At 40.4% G+C, this 12,591-nt stretch overlaps 1 protein-coding gene across 2 annotated transcripts; it reads right to left on the reverse strand.

The window, feature by feature from the left end:
* Positions 1–9,467: 9,467 nt before the first annotated feature.
* LOC110589223 (annexin A2-like) lies at positions 9,468–11,515 on the reverse strand. Of its 2 annotated transcripts, none has more exons than XM_044916516.1 (2): positions 11,053–11,515; positions 9,468–10,242 (listed from the first exon to the last, which is right to left on the reverse strand). In XM_044916516.1, the coding sequence occupies exons 1-2, from the start codon at positions 11,461–11,463 to the stop codon at positions 9,637–9,639; spliced, it is 1,017 nt and encodes a 338-aa protein (XP_044772451.1). In that variant the 5' UTR covers positions 11,464–11,515; the 3' UTR covers positions 9,468–9,636. The 2 variants fall into 2 exon arrangements, with proteins under 2 accessions (XP_044772451.1, XP_021555396.1); XM_021699721.2 differs by having other exon boundaries at positions 9,468–10,230; positions 11,041–11,515.
* Between the last annotated feature and the right edge of the window lie 1,076 nt (positions 11,516–12,591).

A 12,591-nucleotide genomic window follows, 5' to 3' on the forward strand; every position in this document is an offset into this window, starting at 1 on the left:
GGAGGGAGAGAGAATCTGAAGCAGGCTCCACACCCAGCACGGAGCCTGACGCCTGATGTGGGACTTGATCTCAGGACTCTGAGATCATGATATGAGGCAAAATCAAGAGTCAGATGCCCAATTGACTAAGCCACCCAGGCACCCCTGAATCTGAATTTAGAAGAGTAAGATAAGACCTGAAAAATATGAAATATGAAAGAATAATGCTTAAAAATATGTATCTAGGCTCATAGAAGCACTCTATGATGTATTTAAGATACTAACAGTTGAAAAAAAAGAGTGATTAGATGTATTCAATTTTTCCACTTTTTAAATTGTATTTTTATTTTGAAATAGTTTTATTTATAATAATTTGTCTTGAAATAACTTATTTATTTTTAAAGATTTTATTTATTTGTTTGACAGAGAGAGCGAGAGAGCACAAGCAGGGGGAGCAGGAGAAGGAGAGGGAGAAGCAGGCTCCCCGCCCAGCAGGGAGCCCGACGCGGGACTTGATCCCAGGACCCTGGGATCATGACCTGAGCTGAAGGCAGATGCTTAACCATCTGAGCCACCGAGGCGCCCCGAAATAACTTTTCTTTAGAAAGAATTTTAGATATGTAGAAGAGGTGCAAAGATATTGCAGAGTTCCCTTCACCCATCTTTTCCTGATGATAACCTCTTACATAGCCACAATACATTTATCAAAATTAAGAAATTAACATTATTACAGGTAGATTTTTAACTGTCATTTCAGCCAAATTGTTGTGTTGACAGCTTTTTGCCGAATTACCTGGAGCTCTACCATTGATCTTAATCATGATCACTGCTATGCTCCCAGCTCTTTTTGATGTCATGTTTGGTACCCTGTGACCTTCATCTCCTGTTCCTCAGGCTACAGATGACGGACTGCCTTTTGGACAAGTACCCAGCCATGTCCAGTCTAAATGCTGGCCAGAAACCCTTGATATGACTTGGTCAGAAAAATGGCTTTCCAATTTTAGTTTTATTTCTAATCCCTTTATAATATCCTTATCCCTACTTTCAGAACTGGTCGAAATGTCTTCTTTTTAAACCAAAAAAGCCTCATCAGAATGGTCTGTGTTAGGTAACTGTGTCATAGTTCACTGTGGCCAGAGTGTGTGTATATGTGGGTCTGCTGGGGAGGGAGGAGAGACAGAAGAAGAAATGGCAAGAGATTAGGTGGGGCAGCTCACCGGATAGGGAGTCTCTTCATTGGGCCAGTTTAATGGCTTTACCAATAATCCTCTTTTTTTTTTTTAAAGATTTTATTTATTTATTTGAGAGAGAGAGACAGGAGAGACAGTGAGAGAGTGTAAGCGGGGAGGAGAGGGAGAAGTGGGCTCCTTGCTCTGCAGGGAGCAATGCGGGGCTGGATCCCAGGACACTGGGATCATGACCTGAGCCGAAGGCAGATGCTTAACTGACTGAGCCACCTCGGCACCCCTACCAGTATCCTCTATTGGATGTTTGTTCTTTGCAATTTTGAATCTAGAGATGGAGATCTTTGCAGGTTCTAGAACATTTGCAACTGTTACCTCTTCCAATACTGTCTCTACCCTGTTCTATCCTCCTTCACTTTATCTTCTGTATTTCTTACTCTCTTTTATGTTTTCCAACTTTTTATTTTTTTGTGCTTCATTCTATAGGTGCCCAGGGTCAGGCAAGGTGCCACTTAATCCAAGGTTTGCAGTTTCCTGGACCATCAGACGATGCAAATCTTGGTTATAAGACTTCAGGCATTGGTTTACTTTCTGATGACTGTTACCTGAGGATGTTGCCCTTTAGAGTTACAGGTTATTGTGGGAACACTCTGTTATTAGGCTCATCATTTTATGTGGGTCCTGTGCTTTGAATTATGTTTCTAGTATGCCGTGACACCATCAAACAAAAATGTATATTTTCCCTCATGATCAAATGCCCTCACATCAAAAGCAGCCCCAATGCTAACTTGCTCTAGATTCTTGGTTTTCTCTTATAGTTTTAGTTAGCTAATTCATTACTATATTGTTATCTCTTGGTGGCAAAGAATTTGGTTTTTATGTTTCACCTTGTGTTTTTAGTTGTTTTCATAAGAAGAGTTGGCGTGAATCTAGCTCTTCATTTTGGAAAACTGGAACTTAATAGTGTTATTTATATTTAACTTTGTCTAATATTGATCCTGATTAACTTAAAAAATACATCCTTTTGTATTCTACTTGAAGTTGCATTAGGTTTATAGATTCATGTAAGGAGAATTGATATCTTACATTATTGTTTAACCATGAAGAGAGTATGGAGCATCTCCTTATGTTCAGACAGTTGTTTTTTTTTTTTTTTTAAGATTTTATTTATTTGTTTGACAGAGAGAGACACAGCGAGAGAGGGAACACAAGCAGGGGGAGTGGGAGAGGGAGAAGCAGGCCTCCTGCGGAGCAGGGAGCCCGATGCGGGGCTCGATCCCAGGACCCTGGGATCATGACCTGAGCCGAAGGCAGATGCTTAATGACTGAGCCACCTGGTGCCCCTCAGACAGTCTCTTTTATTCCTCAGTAAAATTTTTGTAGACTCAATTTTATTCCTGTGCACCTAATTTTATGATTATGATTAGGATTATTTTTAAAGAAATTCATCTTGATGGTTTGTTGGATTTATTTCTGTTTTGTGTTTCAGTTTTAAGAGGCTTTAGCCTGGAGAAGGTACTCTATAATTTCATATAACCATTTTCTAAGATTCTATAATTGCATTGTTTTAAAAATAGAAATAGAAACATATTTATGTATGGTCTTTTATTTGACTTTTATTTCCAAATTGAAATACGGTGGTTGTCTACTTTTAATTTTGTTAATTCTTTAATACTTGGATTTGTCAGAAGATTTTAAAGTTTATTTTGTATATCACACTTTACTCTGATTCATTAATCCCTGTAGGAACTATTCATTGACCACCTATTATTGACCAGACACTGGGGTAGTTGGTGAACAAGACAGGCAAGAACAGAGCTTTTATTCTAGCGGGCATGTGAGGTTTGGAGGAGTGTACTAGTTGGAGATCATAAAGTAGCTGTGCTACTTTAGGATGTCAGAGAAGGCCTCTTCAAGGAAGAAACATATAAATTGAAGCTAAAGGTTGCGTTGGAGCAACGTCTGTAAAGACCCATGGGAGAACAAGTGAAGGAAACAGCATGTGAAGATCTCTAATATAGGAAAGACCTTGGCATATTTTAGGAATGGGAGGAAACCAGGGTGATTATGGTTGTCTATGTTTAGTGCAGCATGTTGTACCTTTGGAGAGATAGATCATGTGGACGAGGGCTTTACATTTTACTTTTTGTGCAGCTGGAAACCCAGTTGTTACATAGTTATATATTTTGTAAACTACAAAATTTAGTTATCTCTCTATAACTAAAATTTCCTTAGCTCTGGAGCTTCTTATTTCTACTGGGTAGTAGAGGACAATTTTGCCAGTTTAGGATAAAGTCAGGAGCTTCTGGTTTAACTTCATTAATTCCAGGTTAACTCAGACCCTTGGGTAAATAATCAGTCCTTTGGATAAGTTCAGTTTTTCCACATAGTTCTCTACTTTTTTTTTTTTTCTGAGGTGGAGGGTATTGGTAGAGAAGACTTATAAATTTTCCTGACATTGAGGACTGGGCATCTTGTCTCGGGGCCATTCTCTGTCCTTGGCCATTGCTAAGCTGTACCTTAACTGGCTTAGTCTTGAATGGCACTGTCTGCTCTGCTGCGTCCGAGGCTGATGTCCCTGCTACTACCATGACCTCTGGGCAACAGGTCTATGTGCATTGGATCCGCCTTAATTCCAAGCTCTTTTGGGCACACTGGCCCAAAGCAAACTTCTTAACAGTTTCTACACAATGCTGGTGTGCTTGGGTCTCTGAGGCAGCTTTTCAGGTCTGGGCATGTCATTGGCTATTAACACTGATATAGTGGTAGGTGCAAGGTTTTGCTAAAAGCAGTTCCTTGGACCATAACTTAGGAAAGGGAAAGATGGTTATCTTCTCCTCTGGGTCCTTCCCCACAAACATACTAGAGATTTTTCTCACCCTTTCTCACTCCAAGACTTAGCCTCAGATGGGATAGGAGGTAAGAATTCCAAACTTCTACCTGTTTTCTACCTCCTCTTTCTCTCTGTATTCCCCCCCCCCCGCCCCATTTTTTATGTCCTCTCGATTGTTGTGGGAGAACACACTTACGCCATCACCTGCCACTTCCTGTATGCTGTAGTTTACAGTATAAACTCTGCCAGCAAAGTTTTCTTGCTTTGGCTTGTGGTAATTTAAAGCCAGGGTCTTAGAATTTAAAAAACCCTTAGATACTGCAAGTGAAGTTCTTAGCTTTTGAGAATTATGGTTTCCATTGATTAAGGACCTAAATCTAAAAGCTGAAAGTATAAAACTCTTAGAAAAAATATAGGTGTAAATATTCATGATCTTATATTAGGCAACAGTTTCTTAAATATGATACCAAAAGCACAAACAAACAAAGAAGAAATAGATAAATTTGACTTTATCAAAATTCAAAACTTTTGTGCATCAGAGGATACTATCAAGATAGTGAGATGTTGGGGTGCCTGGGTGGCTCAGTTGTTAAGCGTCTGCCTTCGGCCCAGGTCATGATCCCAGGGTCCTGGGATTGAGCCCGCATCAGGCTCCCTGCTCCGTGGGAAGCCTGCTTCTCCCTTTCCCACTCCCCCTGCTTGTGTTCCCTCTCTCACTGTGTCTCTTTCTGTCAAATAAATAAATAAAATCTTAATTAAAAAAAAAAGAAAAAAAGATAGTGAGATATTGAAGTACCAATATCTTTTCAAAGAGAGTGAGTGGGTCCAGAGTTCAGGATAGACTTCTAAGCTAGAGATCTGTATTTGTCATCATCAGTGAGTAGGCAGTGTGAACATGGTAATCCCAGGATGGATGTGAGAAGAGCAAAGAAAGGAGTCCTGAGGGAGTATCAGTCTCTAAGTGTTGAGTAGAGAAAGGAAGGAGTGATCTGAGAGGTTGAAAGAAGAGTATGAATTATCATAGAAACTTCTCCCATTTAACTCTAAGCTCCTTGAAGGCTTGACTGTGCCATGTTCATTTTATCCTCAATTCTTGTCATAAAGTAGGTGTCCAGTGGATGTTGTTAAATGAAAACTGAGAAGTCTTAAGAAACAGTGGTCAGCAGTGTCAAATGTCTCAAATAGGTCACCTGACATAAGGACAGAGCATTGAGGAGATGATTGATTGTCTTCAACAGAAGAATGTCAGTGGAGTCTCCATGGTGGAGATACAGCCAGATTGCTGAGGATGAAGAGTGAATGGTTGCAAGAGGGTGGAGGCAGTGCAGACATTCTTTTCCAAAAGCTTGAAGGATAGTAGGTAGAGCGCGTGTTGTATCAAGATGAGAGAGACGTCAGCATGGTTATATGCTTCACAGGAGAAGTCAGTAGAAAGGGAGAAGTTGACACAGGAAGAAGGAGGTATGTGGGATTGACTGAACATTATCCTTAGGATTAGAGGGAATGGAGTAAAGATACAGGGTTTGAGTAGAAGTAGGAATATAGTTTCCACTGATGTGGGAATAATGGAAGGAGGGATGGTGTCAGTGAAGAAGTATTTGGGGGGTAGGTGAAGAATTTGGGGCCTCAGTATACTTGATGAATTTTTCCAATGAGGTGGGGGGGGCAGATAAAGTCATTAGCTGAGATTATAGGGGAAGGAGATGATGATCGTAGGAGAGAGTTTGAGGAGAAAGGGAGAATTTTGAGAAGGCCATTGGGGGAAATGAGAGGGCTAATGGAACAGGATTACTTAGAAAAATTGTACTGACATATTTTTCATGGCTCTGGTGTATGTAGTTGTGTGAGTGATCTTCCCCCCCATCTCAGGGCTCAGCAACCTGAGCGTGTGAGCAGACAAGTTGAACAAGTGGATTGATCTTGGTCTGGGTTTAACGGGCCAGTGTGGCAGAAAGGGAGGCAAGAGATTCTAGCAGTGACGGTGTTTGAAGTGATGGGCCATTGAGTCGAAGCTCAATAGGGACCAACTGAAACCAGAAAGTGGCAGCTGGGATATGAAGTGGTTGAGACTGGATATTGGAATTTAAGATTAAGTTAAATTGAAGCTTAACTAAGAGGAGCAGTTGCTGGTTATGACTGAATGCAAGAGCTGGCCATGGAATGGGTTTCTGAAGCAGAGAAAGTGAAGGTTATTGGGTTGAGCAGATAAGGAAAGTGTGAAGCTAGGGTGTTACAGGAGTCAGCTTCATAGAAAGTGAATTGCTCAGAATGGTTCTAGAGCAAGGGGTGGGAAGATTCTGAACCAGGTTCCAAAGTCTTTGGCGAATGTGGGAGAGTGACCAAGAGGTCAGTCGATGACAGAAACAAGGAGAGAGAGGTAGGAACAGGATAGACACCTCAAAAGAGGTACTTTGACATGAGGGTGAAGAACCTCGATGATGAACAAGGAATGACTTCTATGCTGTAGGTTTGCTGAGGGGAGAAAGAACAGCTGCACTCAGATTTTAGTTTAGACAAGAAGACTGCTGGAATGGTGCTCAAATTGGTTCAAGGTTTCGGGTATTTGTTTACAGTGGAACAGTGTAAAGGGTTATCAGGAAGTATAGCTATTGGAGGATGTGTGATGGTCAAGGAGGCGGAGAGTACATAGCAGAAATGAGATCAGAGTGCAGCGACAAAGGGGAATTACTTGGAGGGGCTGACGTTTTGGATGATTGTGGTAATGATGAAAAACATGGTGGTCTTAGCTGATTTCCAAATTTTTATTAATTTTGTGGGAAGACATATTTATGCTGACAGACTGAGATACTGGGTTATGCACAGAGCTAGATGATTTCATTGTTTTCAGTTCTACTTAGCAATGTTTAGCAATCTGTGGCCTTTGCTCAGCATGTCTTAAAGAACCCTAGCATGGGGCTGTTTTCCTCTTTGGCGAGGCTTAGCCCTGGTGAGGAGGACGGCAGAGTGAAAGCAATTGGTGCTCATCTGATCTTTTGACCTTGACAAACTTGTGTCTAAGGGGTGGGTAGGTGGGTAGGGATAATCTTGAGTCCAAATTGGGGTGAGAAATCATAAGTCTTCAGGCCTTTTAAAAGCCCGATGCCAGCTTGAGGGGGAATGTAAAAAGTTCTGAGTCCCAAAAGGAGGGAATAGCAATAAGAATGATTCATGATCTCCTTGATGACTTAAAAATTTAATACTATTGCAGAAATATTTAAATCATATCTAAGTTAAAAATTATAACCCCAAATGCTACATATTAATGTCTATTTTTAGAATTAGAAAAATGTGTCAATTTATAAAGTCTCAAGACCATACTCTTGAAGTTTTACTTCTCCCAAAATGCCTTTCTTTTTCTTTTTTAAATGTGTTTCTTTTTTTTATTATTATGTTCAGTTTGCCACTGTATAGTACATAATTAGTCCTTGATGCAGTGTTCAACGATTCATTAGTTAAGTATAACACCCAGTGCTCATCACAGCACGTGCCCTCATTATTCAGCCATCAGAAACGATGAATACCCAAAATGTCTTAAAGCCAAAGGTTCTACTACATTGATCTTTGGCATATTTAAAATATGCTTTCAGACTTCCTCGGGTTAAGGAATTCTTAGAATCATGCTGCATGGCATTTTTACAGAGCCCTAAGAATATTGGTATGTGCTCTTGAACGCTTATCTTGATAAACACTGAGTAATGTATAGGTAGAATTGTTGAATCATTATATTGTACACCTGAAACCAGTATAATACTGTATGTTAATTATACTTCAGTTTAAAAAAGGATAAAATAAATTAAAAAAAGAAATATTGGTGTGTATGATTTCACTATGCAAACTGAGAACAATTCTGCTAGCAGAAAACATTACTTCCTTAGATATATAACCATTTCTGCCTCTCACAAAATAATAGATAACGTTCGAAAAAAATCATGTCATAGTATTTTCAATCTTTTTTTTTTTAAGATTTATTTATTTGAGAGAAGGGGAGAGAGAGCAGAGTGAGAGAGAGAGAACACGAGTGGGGGGGAGGGGCAGAGGAACAGGGGGGAGCAGGCTCCCCGCTGAGCAGGGAACCCGAGATGTACGACTCAATCCCAGGACCCTGAGATCATGACCTAAGCGGAAGGCAGATGCTTAACCAAGACTGAGCCATCCAGGTGCCCCTTTTTCAATCTTTTTAACCACTAGGCCAGTCCATCTCACATCATTTTTTTTGTTATCTATTAGAACTTTAACTCAAAGGCTAGGTGGTGGCAAGTAAGAGTTAATGAAAATTTTGGAGAAAAAATATGACCTTTTATTTTTTTGAGTTTTTAAGAAATATTTTAACAGAAAGACATATTCAGTAAAGAAAACTTGGAAAATACAGGAAAGGAGGAAGAAGGGTCACCTGTGGCTCAAATCAACCACAGTAGATGTTTTGATGTGTTTTTTTTTAATTTAGTTTTTTCTCTTATATTTTGATTGTTTTGTTGGTTTGTTTTGGTTTGTTTGGTAACTATGCTATACTGTGAACCTATATTTGTAATCTGCTTTTTTACATAGCATTATTCATAATCTTTATAACATCATTTGTGATGACTGCATAATACAACAAATGTATTTAATCCTTCCCCTAAAATTAGACTTTTTGAGTACAGTTGACCCTTGAACAATACAAGTTTGAGCTGCACGGGTCAACTTACATGCGGGTTTTTTTTTCAATAAATACAATATAGTACTGTAAATGTATTTTCTCATTTTTAGGATTTTCTTAATAACATTTTCTTTTCCCTAGCCTACTTTATTATAAGAATATAGTATATAATATGTATACAAAGTAAGTTTTAATCAACTATGTTATTGGCTCAACAGTAGGCTATCAGTTAAGCCTTTGGGGAGTTAAAATTATATATATATATATTTTTAAAGATTTTATTTATTTATTTGAGAGAGAGAGAATGAGAGAGAGAGAACACCTGAGAGGGGATAGGGTCTGAGGACGAAGCAGACTCCCTGCCGAGCAGGAAGCCCGATGCGGGACTCGATCCAGGGACTCCAGGATCATGACCTGAGCCGAAGGCAGTCGCTCAACCAACTGAGCCACCCAGGCGCCCTAAAATTATATTTTTGACTGTGTGGGAGTCAATGCCCCTAACGCCCACTTTGTTCAGGTGTCAACTGTATTTCTAATTTTCTATTAAACCATGTTGCAATATATGTATTTGCATAAAATTCTATCATGTATTCTTTATTTATTTCCACAGTATAGATTCTGGAAGTGGATTTGTTTGATCAAAGGCTATAAGCATTTCTGAAGATCCTAACACATATTGCTTAGAAAAAAATTTTTTTTTTAAAGTAAAAATTCAGTTTATTCATCTGTTTATGACACAGTACACAAGAGGCAAAGTGTTTCACATCATAGATTTCACTTCCAACTCCTTGGAATGTTCATTTCTTTGGCTAAAAGGAGAAACTAGATAGACATGAGAGGCAGGCAATGCTTAGGCAACTGACATAAGGATGGGGAGGGTGATGCTAACGCTATCCTCGCGGGGACAGGCACAAGGGGTCTGTTAGTCACAAGCTATTTTCTAGAACTGTTAGCTGGAAACAAAGGAGCACCACTGCTGGGTGCTCATCCGTCGTGGGCTTCGGTCATCCCCACCACACAGGTACCAGCAGCGCTTTCTGGTAGTCACCCTTCGTGTCTTGCTGGATGTAGTAGTACAGGGACTTGCTGTACTTCCTCTTGAATTCAGACCTAATTTTCAACATGTCCACTTCACTGCGAGAGACCATGATTCTAATCAGAACTTTATCACGAGTCCCCTTGCCCTTCATGGAGTCGTACAGCCGGTCAGCAAAATACAGGGGCTTGTTCTGAATGCACTGGACCAGGTTCAAGAAAGCATTTTCCAGGTCTCCTTTGACCTCCTTCTTGATGCTCTCCAGCATGTCATAAGGGCTGTAGCTCTTGTACCTTTCAAATACTTTCTGGAGGTGACACACACTCTGCTCAGTCATGATGCTGATCCACTTGGGCACATCAGTTCCTCTCCTCTTCACTCCAGCATCATAGAGATCCCGGGCATCTTGGTCAATCAGTTCATAATCAATGACAGAGCCATCCTCTGCTCTTCTACCCTTTGCAAGGGCAACCATCAGCTTGTGGAAGTCACCAGATGTGTCAGAAACGATGTCCTTCTCCAGATCAGTCTTGTACATTTCTTTGTAGACTCTGTTAATTTCCTGAAGCTCTTTTTTTTTTTAATTTTTAATTTTATTTTTATTCTTATGTTAATCCCCATACATTACATCATTAGTTTTAGATGAAGTGTTCCATGATTCATTGTTTGTGCATAACACCCAGTGCTCCATGCAGAATGTGCCCTCCTCAATACCCACCACCAGGCTAACCCATCCTCCCACCCCCCTCCCCTCTAGAACCCTGTTTGTTTTTCAGAGTCCATCGTCTCTCATGGTTCGTCTACCCCTCCGATTTCCCCCGCTTCATTCTTCCCCTCCCGCTACCTTCTTCTTCTTCTTCTTTTTTTTCTTAACATATATTGCATTATTTGTTTCAGAGGTACAGATCTGAGATTCAACAGTCTTGCACAATTCACAGTGCTTACCAGAGCACATACCCTCCCCAGTGTCTATCACCCAGTCACCCCATCCTTCCCACCCCACCCCCCACTCCAGCAACCCTCAGTTTGTTTCCTGAGATTAAGAATTCCTCATATCAGTGAGATCATATGATACATGTCTTTCTCTGTTTGACTTATTTCACTCAACATAATACCCTCCAGTTCCATCCACGTCGTTGCAAATGGCAAGATCTCATTCCTTTTGATGGCTGCATAATATTCCATTGTATATATATACCAGATCTTCTTTATCCATTCATCTGTTGATGGACATCTTGGCTCTTTCCACAGTTTGGCTATTGTAGACATTGCTGCTCTAAACATCGGGGTGCACGTACCCCTTCGGATCCCTACTTTTGTATCTTTGGGGTAAATACCCAGTAGTGCAATTGCTGGATCATATGGTAATTTCCTGAAGCTCTTGGTTGGTCCTTGAGCAGATCATCTCAATGAGGGAGTCCTCGTCAGTCCCCAGCCCCTTCATGGAGGCTTTCAGGTCAGAAGCATCATACTGAGCAGGTGTTTTCAAAAGGCCCAAAATCACGGTCTCCAGGTGGCCGGACAAGGCTGACTTGAGTGCTGATGCAAGTTCCTTTTTGGTCCTTCTCTGGTAGGCGAAGGCAATATCCTGTCTCTGTTCATTGCTGCGGTTGGTCAAAATGTTGACAATGGTGACCTCATCCACACCTTTGGTCTTGATGGCCATTTCAATATTCAGAGCATCACGCTCAGCATCAAAATTGGTGTATGCTTTGACCGACCCGTATGCACTCGGGGGCGTGGAGTGATCACCCTCCAAGCTGAGCTTGCAGAGAATTTCGTGAACAGTAGACATTTTGAAGGAAGCTGGGCCCGGCGCCGAGAGCTGCGAGCGTCCCCAGTTGTAGAGCTGCTTAGAAGAATTCTTGATAGGGTAACATAATTGGCGCTTCCAGCAATGACTGTAAATTTTGCAACTGGGCACAATAAACACCAAATGCAAAAAACACAATCTGAATATCTTCAAATCTATACAGGGGATATGAGACTTAAAGAGATGGCCGTATCTTGATAATGGAAAACATTTTTTTTTTTCTTATTCAGATGCCTCCAGGCTGGATGATGACTGACTAGGTAACACACAGAATTTTGGATAATTGAATGACTGATCTGATGAGGCAGATGATGGCTTGAAGCCAGTGTGAGTTATGGAATAGAAAACAAAACGGTATTTCATTTCAGTATATGTACAAGTTCTGGGCACTGAATCCATGTAAGGAGATGTTACTGCTTTATTATTAAGCATACAACTCAGGAGCAGCCAAATGGAAGAGCCATGTAGGACAGGGTATGGGGGAAGGAGCACTTCCACGCCCACTCTGGACGTGTTACCCTTCCAGCACCTTGATGTGTTCAGCAACTGGGAAGCACTAACCTTGTTTTCTTTTTTTTTTTTTTTAACAGATTTTATTTTAGAATTCTCTATTATTTCTCAGAGTATGTTTTTTGTGTGTGTGTTTTGGTTTTTGTTTTAAAGACATTAACCAGTCTTTTGATGGTCTTTGAAAAAGTGGGTTCCACAGGATAATTTTGAGAAGAAGCTGCATACCATATCCCTTTCCCACTTGGTGATTGACCATAAACATCAACTTTCATCAGCTTAATAAAGGCTCAGGGAAATAATATTACCACTAACAATTTAACATTAGTACTTAGTATTTTGAGGCTCTGTTCTAGCAATCCCACATGTATTACAAGTCTGTCTTCTGCAATTACCTCCTTTTGTTTACAGATGAGAAAATTGAGGTCCACATTGGTAAAATAACATGCCCAAAGTTACTAACATGGCTTAGCAGGTAGAAGAGCCAGGACTCCATCTCAGATAAACTGGCTCTGGAGGATTTTCAAGCACTACATTGTACTGTTTGTAACTGGAAAGAAGACTGGTTTAGTGTTTAGTGCAACATTTCTCAAGCTTGTTTAA

The sequence above is a fragment of the Neomonachus schauinslandi genome, chromosome 6 (genome assembly GCF_002201575.2).
Source record: "Neomonachus schauinslandi chromosome 6, ASM220157v2, whole genome shotgun sequence".
NCBI lineage: Eukaryota > Metazoa > Chordata > Mammalia > Carnivora > Phocidae > Neomonachus > Neomonachus schauinslandi.